Below are 14152 nucleotides of genomic sequence, written 5' to 3' on the forward strand. Positions count from 1 at the left end.
CCGGATCGCCCTGCGCCTCGTCCTCCGGGTCGTCCCCGAGGCCGGTGTCGACGCGCGGCTCTGCCGAAGTCGATGCCTCTCCTTGTTCGGGCGGTTCTCGGCTGTCGACGTCACCGGTCTTCTAGCCATCATTGATCTATGTTTCATTTTCCCTTGGTTTTGTCTGGTCTTCTTACACACCTGGTTCCAATCCATTCATTAAGTGTTGTGTATTTAACCTTCTGTTTCCCCTCATGTCCTTGTCAGAGATTGTTTATTGTTGTGTTTTATGGATTGGTGTGCGATGGGTTCTTGTACCCACATTTATTTTATTATGGACTTTGGTTTTGAAGTTTGTTTTAAGTTGTTAAAATACTCCAATTATACCAAGTTTAATTCTCCTGCGCTTGACTTCCCTGCCACCTACATACACGATGTGACAATCACAAAATGTCCAAAATAATAAAGACATTATGTCTATATACAGCGTTGTAATGATGTGCAAATAGTTCAAGTACAAAAGGGAAAATAAATAAACATAAATATAGGTTGTATTTACAATGGTGTTTTATCTTCACTGGTTGCCCTTTTCTTGTGGCAACAGGTCACAAAATATTGCTGCTCTATCTGGTCAATAAAGACATTTCAAATGTCATATTATACAGTGTATATATTGTTATACAGTGTATATACAGTGTTTATCCCTCTTTTCTCTTTCTCCCCCCCTCTCTCTCCCTCCCTCCCTTTCCCACTCTCTCTCTCACCCCCTTCCCATCCACCTGTTTACATTACCAAAGCAAGTGGAATAGACAATAAACAAACGGGAAATAAACAAGGGAAATAAACCATCAGAAGTTAACAGTAAACATTACACTCACAAAAGTGTTTTAAGAATATAGACATTTCAACTGTTATGTTATTGGCTATTTACACTGTTGTAACAATGTGCAAGTAGTTGAAATATGAAAGGAAAAATAAATACACTGATAAATATAGGTTGTATTTACAATGATTGTGCTCCACTAGTTGCTCTACTACTCTCTTCCTCTCTTTCACTCTCTCTCTCCCCATCCCCCTCTCCCTCTTCCTCTCTTCCACTCTCTCTCTCTGCCCATCCCCCCTCCGTCTCCCTTTCACTCTCTCTCTCTCTCCCCCATCCCCCTCCCTCCCTCTCCTCTTCCTCTCTTTCACTCTCTCTCCCCATCCCCTCTCCCTCTTCCTCTCTCTCTCTCTCTCTCTCTCCCTCCATCCCCCTCTCCTCCCCTCTTCCTCTCTTTCACTCTCTCCCCATCCCCCTCTCCCCTCTCTCCTCCTCTCTTTCACTCTCTCTCCCCATCCCCCTCCCTCTCCCTCTCCTCTCTTTCACTCTCTCTCTCCCCATCCCCCTCCCTATTCCTCTCTTTCACTCTCTCTCTCCTCATCCCCCTCCCTCCCTCCCTCTCCCTTTTCCTCTCTTTCACTCTCTCTCCCCATCCCCCTCTCCCTCTTCCACTCTCTCTCTCCCCACCCCTCCCTCTCTCTCTTCCACTCTCTCTCTCTCCAATCCCCCCTTCCCTCTCCCTCTTCCACTCTTCCTCTCTTCCCTCTCCTCCTCTCTTTCCCTCTCCCCCTCCCTCCCTTCCCTCTCCCTCTTCCTCTCTTTCACTCTCTCTCTCTCCCCATCCCCCTCACTCTCTCTCTCTCCCATCCCCCTCCCTCTCTCTCCCCATCCCCCTCACTCTCTCTCTCTCCCCATCCCCCTCACTCTCTCTCTCTCCCCATCCCCCTCACTCTCTCTCTCCCCATCCCCCTCCCTCTCCCCATTCCCCTCCCTCTCTCTCCCCATCCCCCCCTCTCTCTCTCCCCATCCCCCTCCCTCTCTTTCTTTCTCTCCCCATCCCCCTCTCTCTCTCTCTCTCTCCCCTCTCTCTCTCTCTCTCTCTCTCTCTTTCTCTCCCCCTCCCTCTCTCTCTCTTTCTCTCGTGGACACAGAGGTTAAAAAACAATCAGTAAATCAAATGTACATATCTTTAAAGCCCTTTTTACATCACCAGTTGTCACAAAGTTCTTATACAGAAACCGAGCCTAAAACCCCAAAGCACAAAAAAAGAAGTACTGTGGTTAGGAAAAAATCCCTAGAAAGGCAGGAACCTAGGAAGAAACCTATAGAGGAATCAGGCTTTGTGGGGTGGCCACTCCTCTTCTAGCTGTGCCAGGCAGATATTATAAGAGTACAGGGCCATTAAGGCCAGATCGTTCTTCAAGCTTCCAAAGGGTCTGAGGTCAGTTAAATTTGCTCCTGGGTCTGTGTTTTATTACCAGGGGATTGAGGTGAAGCTCTCCTTGACATCATCGCTGCTCTGTCACCGAGAAATACCTCAGATGACAAATATCACCATTTTTCATGACTTATTTTGTCAGTGCATCGATCTCGCTTTAAAATATGTCTGGAACACATCTAAACATCATAATAGCACTCACAGTTATCTTTTCAACTGCCAGTGATTTAGAGATATCAATGTTACTGTAAACAGAAATAAAACTATGGTGAGCAAAACAGTTGCTGTAGGACTCCATGATGGGGGAAACCATAGAATCTCTCCAGGGTATCTAACATCATGTTCAGTTGCTAATGATGCTATAGATTACTTTACTCTGAGGATTGACTCCTTTGACATCCCACTGAGCATAGTCCAATATGTCTTTAAAACAATGTTAAGTTCAAACCCCGACAAATGAGGCAATATATTTTTTTGTCTCTCCACAACTTAACAAGGTTTACTATATCCCATCTGTAACATGGATTTTGATCCATAGCAGGGTAAGTGGAAGTTGAAAATGAATCGATTGGATTCAGGGAGTTTCAGGGAGTGGAGACTCTTGAGCTTGGCTGGGCACGCTGCTCGCAAATTGCTCAAGGCCATAGGACGGGAAAATAATTATACTTATTTAGTTTGATATAATAAAAAACTATTCAAGATGTATTTTAGCATGTATTTAATGTGCATTCTCTATCCTCTTCATAGGATAACTGAATGTATATATTATATTGTATTTATATGTTCTATTGATTGTTTATTTTTGTTATTGTCTGAGCTGTAACGTCAATGCCTGTGCTTCTATTTTCTGCACTCACCCAGACCTATCTTCATCCTTCTAGCCTGACACTCAACCACAGTACACGAAGGCCAAGGTCCATCCCTCTCCATTACTTCAATTCCAGACAGATTAAGGGTTCAATTATTTTCAAATCAGCAGAATGTGCTCTATTATGACCTCAACCTTTCTTCTCCATCTTTGTGAGAGACAAATCTGTGGAATGGCTCTCTCCTCTCCTCCTTCCCCTGGGCCTCCTCCTCCTGGGCAGGCAGCAGTAACCTGCAGTCAGAAGAGAAGAGAAGAAGAGAAGAGATAATAGAGGACAAGGGAGCTGAGTAATGGGTGAGACGTGACTTTTGGGTTTTTCTGTGAAGAAATATCATCATGACACCTTCAGAGAGTCTCTCACCAGTGGCTTGTACAGACTTGCAACACCAGGCATGTGATTCCCTTGGTTCCCCCTGCGTTAACATGAAAGACTCTTGTGTCCTCTATTCCACTACTGTATGAACATCTAGTCGGCTGTTTTGTTGCTGTTGTAATGTTCATCATCAGTTGTATTTAGCTGGGTAACAATTTAGTCATCAGACTTCACACGACTGTAATAGACAGTTGAGTTTGTGCTCCAACAGTGATGGTTTAAAAACACTGCAAACCTTGGGGGGGAGGATGACCATGCCTGACTCTACCTAATTGCTTTGTGAAATGTTGTCATGTGAGTAAATCATGCTGCTGTTGCTGTTGCCTAGCAGCAGAGGAAGTCTTTTGACACGTCTCTGAGGATGCCTGCTCCAGGGCGTGAAAATTCAAGCTGAAGCCATTCTACACACAACCTTCATGTCACTTCACTGGAGAGGGAGGAAAAGTTTGTCAACGTGTTTGTACATTGTGTCAATGTACATTACCTCCATGTCTTAATGTGTTTAATTATTCTATATTTGTTTCTATGTTTTCTTTCTTTTTGACCTTTCACCAATCCTTCTTGTTTGACAACCTCTGTTGTTTCCAGAAACTGTGCTCCTCTTTGTTTCATTGGCAGTGGGTCTGTGGCCTTTTATGCACTGGGAGAACCGTGATGGGAGGCTCCTTTGAGAAGCACAGGGAAATGGCACAGGCAGAGTCCTAGTAATCAAGCCCATTCAGGCTAACAAAGGGAAACGGGGGTAGCCTTTGAAATGTTTGTTTTTTTGTTCTCCAAAGTCAAACAAGACAGTGAGCAGCATGCCACAGCAACTTTCCCCACAAGCTGAGAGCAGCATCACTGGCAATTTGAAGCCAAGTCAATCAACAGAGAAGCAGAGGACATGGTCTATCATGGTTTTGATTCACTGGCTGTCCAACCACATGTATTATGCCCTTCAAAGTCCAGGTCTTCTGTGATGTTGTCTTCTCATTAAACACAAAATAGTTCATTAAAGATCCCCAACAAGCTCTGTCAACAGGAGAACAGAAGGTAAGGGATGTACTTCATCCTATTGTCAAGCACTATTGTGAGGGCCAGACAATGTAAAGTCATTTTAATTACATAGAGACCTTAATTAAGAAAAACAAGCTGGTACTTCTGGTACTTTAGCACCAATTTTCAAATGGGAAGTCCACTCAAAACACATTCCCTCTTTCTCAGTGCACATTATCTCCCTCTATTTTATTGGATAGCAAACTCCCATTGGTAAATGTAATGTATTTGTGTGGACTGAGTTTGCAGCACTCGGGGAATCCAGAGAGATAAACTTCAAGCTGTGCGGGTAGAATGTTATACAGTCTAGCTAAATACTATTTCAACCTGTACTGTTGGCTTATTTTTCAGCAGACAGGGAGGCAGGGGCACACAGTAAGAGGACAAATGTGCTGATGGGAGTTAATATTTTATAGAGATTGGAGGACATAAGAAAAAATATATATACCGCATTTGCTGACTGTACAGACCTGGGCTCATCGATCAGTTAATCATCATGACAGCCATCAATAATCTTAAATGCTCTGTCCATATCTAAAGTCAGTTTCCCTAAAAAGTGAACTACTGTCCTCTTCAATGCCCTAACGGCATTCATTTGGTTTACATTGTATTTCACTCCCAGGAGAAATTCAGTAAAACTCAAAATCACGAATTGAGTTTTTTCACAAGGATATTGTAAACGAGAGAGGATAGCGGGAGTATTCTCAGAGGAAGAGGACAAACGGTCAGTTGTGTGTGCAGCTGAGATGCCAGCCAGCAATGTTGCAATGTGACCTCTCTCCATCTGCTTCCTTCAGCCACTTGAGTCCAAACCTATGCATTTATTATGTATGACAACATGAAAACAACATCATGCCATGGTACGGATATAGCTGAAAACTGCCAAAATTACTCCCCTGAAAATAAAAAAAAATTCTGCATCCTGTCCAACATCTATGCCTTTGTACAAAAAGCGAACTTAAAGGAAATCCTGATGACCGCATTGTTTGTTTTAAGGCCAGGCAGTATCTCTCCCAGCAGTATCACACCATATTGGACAGGATAGTGACTGAGGAAGAAGGTAAACAGAAGCCTGGAATCACGACTTTCCTTCTTAATTTCCTATCCCCTCCCCATGGGTCTGAGGAACAGATGGAGCGTGGTGCTTCCAAACCCCATCATTACAGGATGGATGATGTCACTCACTGGCAGGATGGCAGGGTTGCTTCCAATGTTGTTCATTTGGTGTGTCATTATCTCCAAGGTAACACTGGTCAACCTGTTGCATCCTGACTGCTTGCATCACTGCCTGGTATGGCAACTGCTCGGCATCTGACCGTAAGGCGCTACAAAGGATAGTGCGTACGGTCCAGTACATCACTGGAGCCAAGCTTCCTGACATCCAGGACCTATATACTAGGTGGTGTCAGAGGAAGGTCCCAAAAATGGTCAAAGAATCCAGTCACCCAAGTCATAGTGTGTTTTCTCTTTGCTTCCGCACGTCAAGCGGTACCGGAGTGTAAAGTCTAGGTCCAAAAGGCTCCTTAACAGCTTCTATCCCCAAGCCATAAGACTGCTGAACAATTAGTCAAATGGCCACCCGGACTATTTGCATTGACCCCCACTGCTTTGTTTTTGCACTGCTGCTACTTGCTGTTTATTATCTATGCAGCGTCACTTTTTTTTTACTTTATTTTTTTTAACTTTACTTTATTTTTTACTTTATTTTATTTAGTAAATATTTGTTTAACTCTATTTTCTCAAAACTGCATTGTTGGTTAAGGGCTTGTATGTAAGCATTTCACGGTAAAGTCTACACCTGCTGTATTTGGCTCATGTGACACATAAAATTGATTTGATTTGAGAGGAAGGGAAGGTCCTTGCTCCTCATTCACGCATGTGTCAGGTTGTCCCCCTCACTCTCCAGCTGGGTTCAAACTAATTTGTTTGTGCTCATATGATGTGGGAACCACAGTACACGTTTCCCTCCTACGGCCATGTTTTATTAGCTCGATAACAATGGCCTACCGTGATTCATTGCGCGATGACTGTACTTTGTCAAGTCTCACAGCGCCACATACCGCAAAAATTGCATAAATGCATAGTGAGATTGTGCTCCAAGGCCGCTAGGTGGCGACATTGTAAAACATTCACACTAGACTTTCCGGAAGCGTCTCTTCTTTGAGTGTTGTAGTGCCTTTTCTCGGTTGACATGTTTCTCTAGCTTGCTAAATTTGAGAGCTGAACATTTAGCGAGAAAATATGAGTATAATAAAGGTTTTTGATCATTATTTGTGCAAGGGTCTCGAAAATGTTCCAGTTTTACGAGAAGGTAATGTCAGCAAAGAAGAATATTCTGAATTTCAGGTAAAATGCTTTATTGTAGCTAGTCGTAGCTGACTGGTTAGCCCATGCCAATACAACGAGCCAGCAATCTAACTTAGAAATTGTTAGGCACCATTATTCCACGTGTGTAATTGTTTATATGGATAAACCATAGTTACTTGGCCTATGCTACACTGTGATAATGAAACTATTGCATCTTCTTGCATTGGTGCTTGTAAACAATGCTCTGATGAGAACCATGTTGAAGTCAATGAAGTAGCAGTTTTCTTTATATTCGGGGGGAAATAACAAAAGGTGCAACAACCTAATTTCTTTGCAATATGAACATTTAGAAATGTTTTCTTAGAATTAGCAACATCATGTCTGGGCGAGGACCTAAAATCAGTTGCGGTCAGTGCCGTTTAAGATGAGGGAGGACGAATTTTTTTTTAATGAGCATGGCCTTCTTTCTATTATAGCATAAGGATGACTGTCATTCATCTTCCATTCACCCAGTTCAATCAATGTAACAGCGATAGGTTTAGGCTACTACATGATACTAACTTTTTCCCTATACCCATCATGAGGTTGCTACAACCTAGCCTATGAATTAAAGTTTATAACATATGTGACACCCTGACGGTGACATTCAATACCGCCTTGCACTCTTGCCTGCATGTAGCTGATATAGGGTGTAATCATTAGTCCAAAAGTTGCAAACAAGAGTTTCTATTGGACAAATGTAGGTATGTTTATCCCCATTGTGTTCCATTTGCTTCTATTTAAGAAACATTTTTCAACAGAATTAGCGGAATGAATACACTCCATATCACACGTAAACACAGTTCACGTTCATAGTATTACTTCTCGCTTGCGCTCTCCTCCTCTCACCTCTTCCCTTCCTTTGTGGACTTCAATACACAACACATCAGCTGTATGTGACCAGGCAAAAATATTCCAAGCCAAACCGCTACATACAGCCTACATCGTTGTCACCATATTTGCTAAAGTAACGTCATAGTCAGCATAGCTAATATAATTAACTCGTTAGTATACCCGCTACAATCATGCAGAAATGTTAGTGTACAGTCAGTAAGCAGTTACACCAGTGGGCCCCGGTGGCAATGAATTTGTAAAACCAGAAGCTTACCTTGACTTGGAAGAGTTCCAGTGTTGTGTTTGATGTCATAGCCAGCTAGCTAACATAGCATCCCTCTGTTTGAGCAGGGTGTTTCAGTAGGCTAGCTGCATTTGCTAGTTAAGTCAATGAAACTGAAAGTGGGAAAAAAAATGGAAAAAAAGTCTCTCTTGCTTCTCCTTCATTTTGGAAGAAATACATTTTTTTCAAAACTGTTAAACTATTGTCTTTATCTCTCTTTGAGGCAACTACTCACCACATGTTATGCACTGTAGTGCTAGCTAGCAGTAGCTCATGCTTTCAGTACTAGATTCATTCTCTGATCCTTTGATTGGGTGGACAACATGTCAGTTCATGCTGCAAGAGCTCTGATAGGTTGTAGGACATCCTCCAGAAGTTCATAATTACTGTGCAAGTCTATGGAAGGGGGTGAGATCCACAAGCCTCCTAAGTTTTGTATTAAAGTCAATGTACAGAGAGGAGGACAGAAGCTAGCTGCACTGGCTACACCATGGTGCTACAGAGTGCTGTGGAGGCTACTGTAGACCTTCTTTGCAAAATAGTGTGTTTTAATCAATTATTTGGTGACGTGATTATATTTAGTAGAGTTTCATCTTAAAAGGATCACTTTTTTGATGTTTATTTTATTTTTATGAAATTCACTGAGGAGGATGGTCCTCCACTTCCTCTTCTGAGGATCCTCCACTGTTTAAAATCAATAAAACCCATTGGAAACTGTGTGGTAATAATAATGGGCCTACATTTATACGGTTACTTGACTGTGTCCAGCTCACTAATAATCACCTAAATTGAAATTAGACAGTCAGGGAGTATTGCAAATTCCAAATACAATGGCTAGAGGACAATCTTTTTCAAATTCTAATGGCAAGGAAATCATTTATAACCAATTTTCAGTTCGACCCTCCGGACCTCATTGAAGAACCAAATGCGGTCCCCAGGGCAAAATTAGTTTGACACCCCTGCTGTAGACACCAGTATAAAGAACGGCTGTAGATCTTCATTCAGGCTGTCTAAACTGTTTTCTGCCAGCTGGTGGCAGCACAATATCATCACTGGCCTCCACTCTGGTCAAATAGAGAGAATCTGAAATAGGCTATTGTAACTACTGAACCTTCAGAACTGCACCACTTTACAATCTCCTTACATGTCTTTCTCTTTGAGATTTTCAAAACGGCTTGCTTAAAGGAACATAGCTATGCAGGATTGGATGATATTACAGGGGGGAAAAAACATAGCTTCTATGTGTGATTGAATAAGCTTTTTCTCTGTAACTATGTCCTCTAAACAAGTGAAATTCCCCAGAGCCTAATATCTTGAGTGGTTGTTTTTATTTAAAAAACAATTGGTCTGATTACCTTTGTATCTGATAAAAAACTTCAGTCCCCTCTCCTCCATCTGTCTCCTTGGTTTCAGTATTCTCCAGAGAACATCCAGGGGCCGGGATGTGACATAGACCCCAGTGAGGTGACTCTTCCTGGATGCTCCTGCTACGCCCACTCCTGCCTTAGAGAGAGCTGCTCCTGCATGCAGACTTACGGACAGACATGCAGACAAACGTACGACAGCCACGGCCGACTCCAAGACCAGGGGGATACGGAGACTGGTTACTGCAGGCCTGTGTTTGAGTGTAACGCCTTGTGTGGCTGTAGTGAGGCCTGCTGTAACCGGGTGGTACAGAGAGGCCTGGGGCTCAAGTTGTGTGTCTACCCCACAGAGGACAGAGGCTGGGGCATGCGAGCGCTGGAGCCCATCCCCTGTGGAACCTTTGTGTGTGAGTATGCCGGGGAGGTGATTGGCTTTGAGGAGGCCAGACGCAGACAGCTTGCTCAGGGGCTTGAGGACAACAACTACATAATTGCTGTGCGGGAGTATGCTGGCCAGGGCCCGGTCAGTGAGACCTTTGTGGACCCAACTGTGGTTGGGAATGTGGGGCGTTTTCTGAACCACTCCTGCCAACCCAACCTGTTCATGGTGCCTGTCCGGGTGCACTCCCTGGTGCCCAGGCTGGCCCTGTTTGCTGGCAGGGACATCACCCCTCAGGAGGAGCTCACATTTGACTACTCAGGGGGCTATAGCAATACACCCTCTGTGGAGAGGTTGGTCCAGAGTGACCCTGGGACAGAGGCCAGTGAGACAGGTACCCTCCAGAGGAAACCATGCCACTGTGGTGCCCAGAACTGTTCCCAATTTCTGCCACTGGATTTATCTGTTCTCAACAATTAGATTAGAGGGATGCATTTATTGGTAAATGTTGGTAAATGTTTATACATTGATGTTTTGTTATTTGAAGTGATCATGTTGTACTGGAAAGGAGAGACACTTTGCACTGAACCCTTTTTTTGTCGTTTCTGTTGAATACAACTCTCTGTTGAATCACTAACACAGGCTTCTGGGGTATTCATCCTATGCTTACCAGTGTGGCATCCATCTGGCTTAAAGATGAAATCTGGGATTGGTGCCTCCATCTAGAATAAAGGGGAAATCTGGGATTGGTGCATCCATTTTGTATTCATACTGTCATTGATTATAAAGGGCTCATGAGCTTAGTTCAACTGTCTTAACCCATCAGAACCCAAACTATAAGCCTGTTTGTAATTCTAAACAAACTGTAATTCTAAACAAACATGGTATAGTTTCAAAACATGGTTAAAATGTAATTGATGGTCAGTAGCTCTCTATCAATTTTAGAGTGGATACAGCCCCAACTCTCAGCTGTTTACCATAACAAGTGCCAGGGTGCCATTTTTGATGACCCACTTTTCTGTCACGGCTGCCTGCTATCTCACTGTCCCCACCCACTTTCTGTTGGATGGCATCGCTAATCTGATATAAAGATACAGCATTTCTATCACAAAGTATAAACTTCATCTCTGTTGTGCAGACCAGCTAAAAGCTCTCTCTGTCAGAGAGTACTTGTGCTATGTGGGGCACGTCCCACCAGACCTAGCTATCAAAACACTTCAGTCCACAAGTGGCCTATATATAAGCCCTCGCCCCATATCTCACTGACAGCAGATTCATCTAGCAGTTCTTTATATTAACTATGCACAGACTGATATTGACTACAGCAAAAGAGGGGTCTGGCTTTGTAGGGTTTTGTATACTTATAAGAATCATATGTGCTCATAGATTGGCACAACAATGTTGTATGCAAAGACATTTCTCTCTCAAAAGACGTCCATTTAACCTTAAAAGATATATAGCATACATGTTGGTGGTATCTTGTCTCCATCCCTCAACTTTACAAATATCTCTGTGGTCTTTCAACACAGTGTCCTCCTGAAGGTATCTTCAGCTCTTCATTGGAGCCAAGAATCTCCAGAGGTGTGAGCAATTAAGAAGGGCCGGAGGGTATTTTAATATAGTAACGGGTCTTATTCCCCTGCCACGGGAGGTGCCAAGGTGTCCTGCTTTACTGTGACCATTCTTAAATCAAGCCCCTCCTCTCAAACTGCCCCACTTTCAGTCTAGACCCGCTTTCATCCCAGCTGCTTATTAATATCCACATCTAGGTTAATTAGCACAGAGACCGTGGTGTGTTCCATCCAGAAATAAGACCAGCACTCCAGTCACGTTGGGGGACGGAGGAGAGCAGCGTGGCTCAACCACTGGGTGGACTCATTTTACTTCACCCAGGACAAAGGGTTGGCGGAATTGGCACATTTTAGACCGTCCTATTGGTCCTGAAGTAAATCTTTGCCCAGCCGAGGCACCATACGAGCTGAAATGAATGCACCCATCCTCTCTACCATGGTTTGGAGATGGAAGGCCTAAGCCAATCAGAGTTAACCATCAGGTGGATTTGTTTTTCTTTGTTAGAGAGAGAGATGAACTTTAATGCATCAACCTAGATTTTTTCTCAGCTAACGTATGAGGGTTCCCTTTGCTCTATTTGTTTAGTTATGTTTGGTTATGGTCCAAATGTTCCATGGCAACCCTTCTGCTGTCATCCCACTCCTATCACAGGTGGCACAGTATATCACAGAAACACCTTTGACCAGTGACATTTTGCTTTAATCAAGGTAGAGGTCTGGTTGGTATGTGTTAGCAGGTGACAGCTATTTTGGACAGGTGATTGGACACCAATGATTATTTATTTATTACGTTTATTTGAGATGGACAATGTACAACAAAACATACGTCTCAGTGTATGAGAAGTGATGTGTTGCACCAGATTGAGCTGACAGCTAATTTACATCTGCAGTCACCGGTTGTAGGCATGGTGCAGGCAGGCAGTGTTCCACACAAACTGTTCAGGACTGGAGCTGGAACTCAGTGCCTCATTCCCTGGACAGTCATCTAGCAACCAGCAGTTAACCACATGATATGAACTTCCTCCTGGTGATTACAGTGGTCAGCTGCTACAGCACAGCCCTGGTGACAGTCACACTAGTCACAACACTTAAGAGGGACAGACATTTATTGTAGACTACAGTGAGGTTATACCCAGCTAGCACATTTGATTCCTTGGAAGTTGTGGGAATGTATGTTTTTGTTTTCCCATTTATTCTGGATACGAAGCCATACGTTTCCTGACCTTTAAACTGAACGTTTTCTAAATTTCGCCTGTTCTGGGAATGTTAATTGTTAGGTTGCAGGGAGGTTCTGTGAACGTTTTGCTATGAACGTTTTGCTATGAACGTTTTCCTGGGAGGCTTTGTTAACGTTCTGAGATCGGAAATTCTATTTTATTTGAAGCTAATTAAATTACGTTGTTTGAAATTGTTTCAATAAGAACTTTATTAACACTGCTAGCTTAGGTTAACTGTTTTGAACTCCACGCACAGAGAGGACACATGGGAATTCATTTGTTTAGTCATTAATCATGCAAACAGATCAAATGTTTTATTGTTCTATGACATCAGTGAGATTCAAACCTATGGTCTTCTACTCTCTATCCAGGGAATTAGTCCACTGCGCCACCAGGATGGAGCTAGTGTGCCATGTTTTTTTAAACTCATATGAAACTGTTCATTTTAGTCTATTTAAACAGACTCAATTTCAAAGGAAACAAGCACTCATTAAGATGACACCTGAACACACTTAACGAGATAGAGGATAGAGATAGTTTTGTTGATGCTGAGAACGGAATGTATATGTTTTTAAATAACATTTTTATAATTTTCTTTCAACATTACTAATGTTTTTTTATGGAAAGTTTCCTTAATGTTCTGAGCACATGACTTTAAATAGAAACATGAGGAAACTGGCAGAAATGTTATGCTGAAATACTGAAATTTCTACAGAAGAAAGTTGTTTCTTAACGTTCTCTGAATAATCTGAGAACATTACTTTAAATAGAACCATGAGGAAACCTGTAGGAAACCTTATGGGAAGGTTGTATGCTAAATAACCATAGGACAACCACGCTCTCACCAAGCTCTAAGAAACATATGGTTCTCAGAACGTTATGTGCTAGCTGGGTACTGTCCTTCTGTCTACAATATACAGTAGGTCATACCTGTACCATTTGAACTCTCTTTGACCTCAAGAAAAATGTATAGGGACAAATGTTTTGCTCAATTCTTCATCTAAAATGAGCATGGTATTGCCTAGTAAGAAAATGTATATTGTGCTCTATTTTATGAGTTCAGGGAGAATGTGTTATTGTCCTAGATGCATAGTACTGGTTGATCTAGTAGTTTGTCTTGAAAATAAAAACTTGACTTGCCATAGTGAGCTCCATACATATAATCAGCGGAATATTGAAGCCAGTGTTGTGGTGGTACACTTTCTGGACACTTTCTTTTGTGTGAGTGTCCAATGACACAATCTTTCCACATTTTACAGCTCTTAACTGGCCATTGCAGTGCCTTGTTTTCCACTGATGCTAGGTACATAAAGGGCTGCCAATATGACTTTAACGTGATAGAGACAACAAGAAGCGACTGTAGAGTCTATTTCAGGATGAATCACCAGTGTAGTAATAAGGCCTGGCAGCCTGTCATCTCTGAAGTGGAGCACCTCTCTAATGAGGGAACAGATGTCATTGCCACCAAACTTGGGGCCAATTTCTTTTTTATCGAGTCAACACAGATACAAATAGATCTGTTGGAGCCACAGCTGGGAGAATAAGAAATCTAATTTCAAGACAATAGTTAGTAGTGTTTCAGGGCTTTGGAGTTGTTTTGTAGATATTTGTATAGAGAAATGTGACAAAATTGTGTATCATCGAA

At 42.6% G+C, this 14152-nt stretch overlaps 1 protein-coding gene and 1 long non-coding RNA gene across 3 annotated transcripts in view; one reads left to right on the plus strand and one right to left on the minus strand.

The window, feature by feature from the left end:
- Nucleotides 1–1896: 1896 nt before the first annotated feature.
- Nucleotides 1897–14152, minus strand: part of LOC112220148 — a 59703-nt gene continuing 47447 nt past the window's right edge. Inside the window, exon 3 of the long non-coding RNA XR_002948839.2 lies at nucleotides 1897–3336. This is a non-coding gene — a long non-coding RNA (uncharacterized LOC112220148). The remainder of the gene's footprint in view (nucleotides 3337–14152) is intronic.
- On the plus strand, nucleotides 6688–10307 carry setmar (SET domain and mariner transposase fusion gene). Of its 2 annotated transcripts, none has more exons than XM_024381798.1 (2): nucleotides 6688–6859; nucleotides 9390–10307. In XM_024381798.1, the coding sequence occupies exons 1-2, from the start codon at nucleotides 6755–6757 to the stop codon at nucleotides 10197–10199; spliced, it is 915 nt and encodes a 304-aa protein (XP_024237566.1). In that variant the 5' UTR covers nucleotides 6688–6754; the 3' UTR covers nucleotides 10200–10307. The 2 variants fall into 2 exon arrangements, with proteins under 2 accessions (XP_024237566.1, XP_024237574.1); XM_024381806.2 differs by having other exon boundaries at nucleotides 6707–6824.

Source organism: Oncorhynchus tshawytscha, linkage group LG02 (assembly GCF_018296145.1).
Source record: "Oncorhynchus tshawytscha isolate Ot180627B linkage group LG02, Otsh_v2.0, whole genome shotgun sequence".
NCBI lineage: Eukaryota > Metazoa > Chordata > Actinopteri > Salmoniformes > Salmonidae > Oncorhynchus > Oncorhynchus tshawytscha.

Coding starts and splice junctions, on each gene's coding strand:
- setmar (XM_024381798.1), top strand. CDS start 6,755: ATGAGTATAATAAAGGTTTTTGATCATTATTTGTGCAAGGGTCTCGAA. Junction 6,860..9,389: donor AAGAATATTCTGAATTTCAG/GTAAAATGCTTT, acceptor CCTTGGTTTCAG/TATTCTCCAGAGAACATCCA.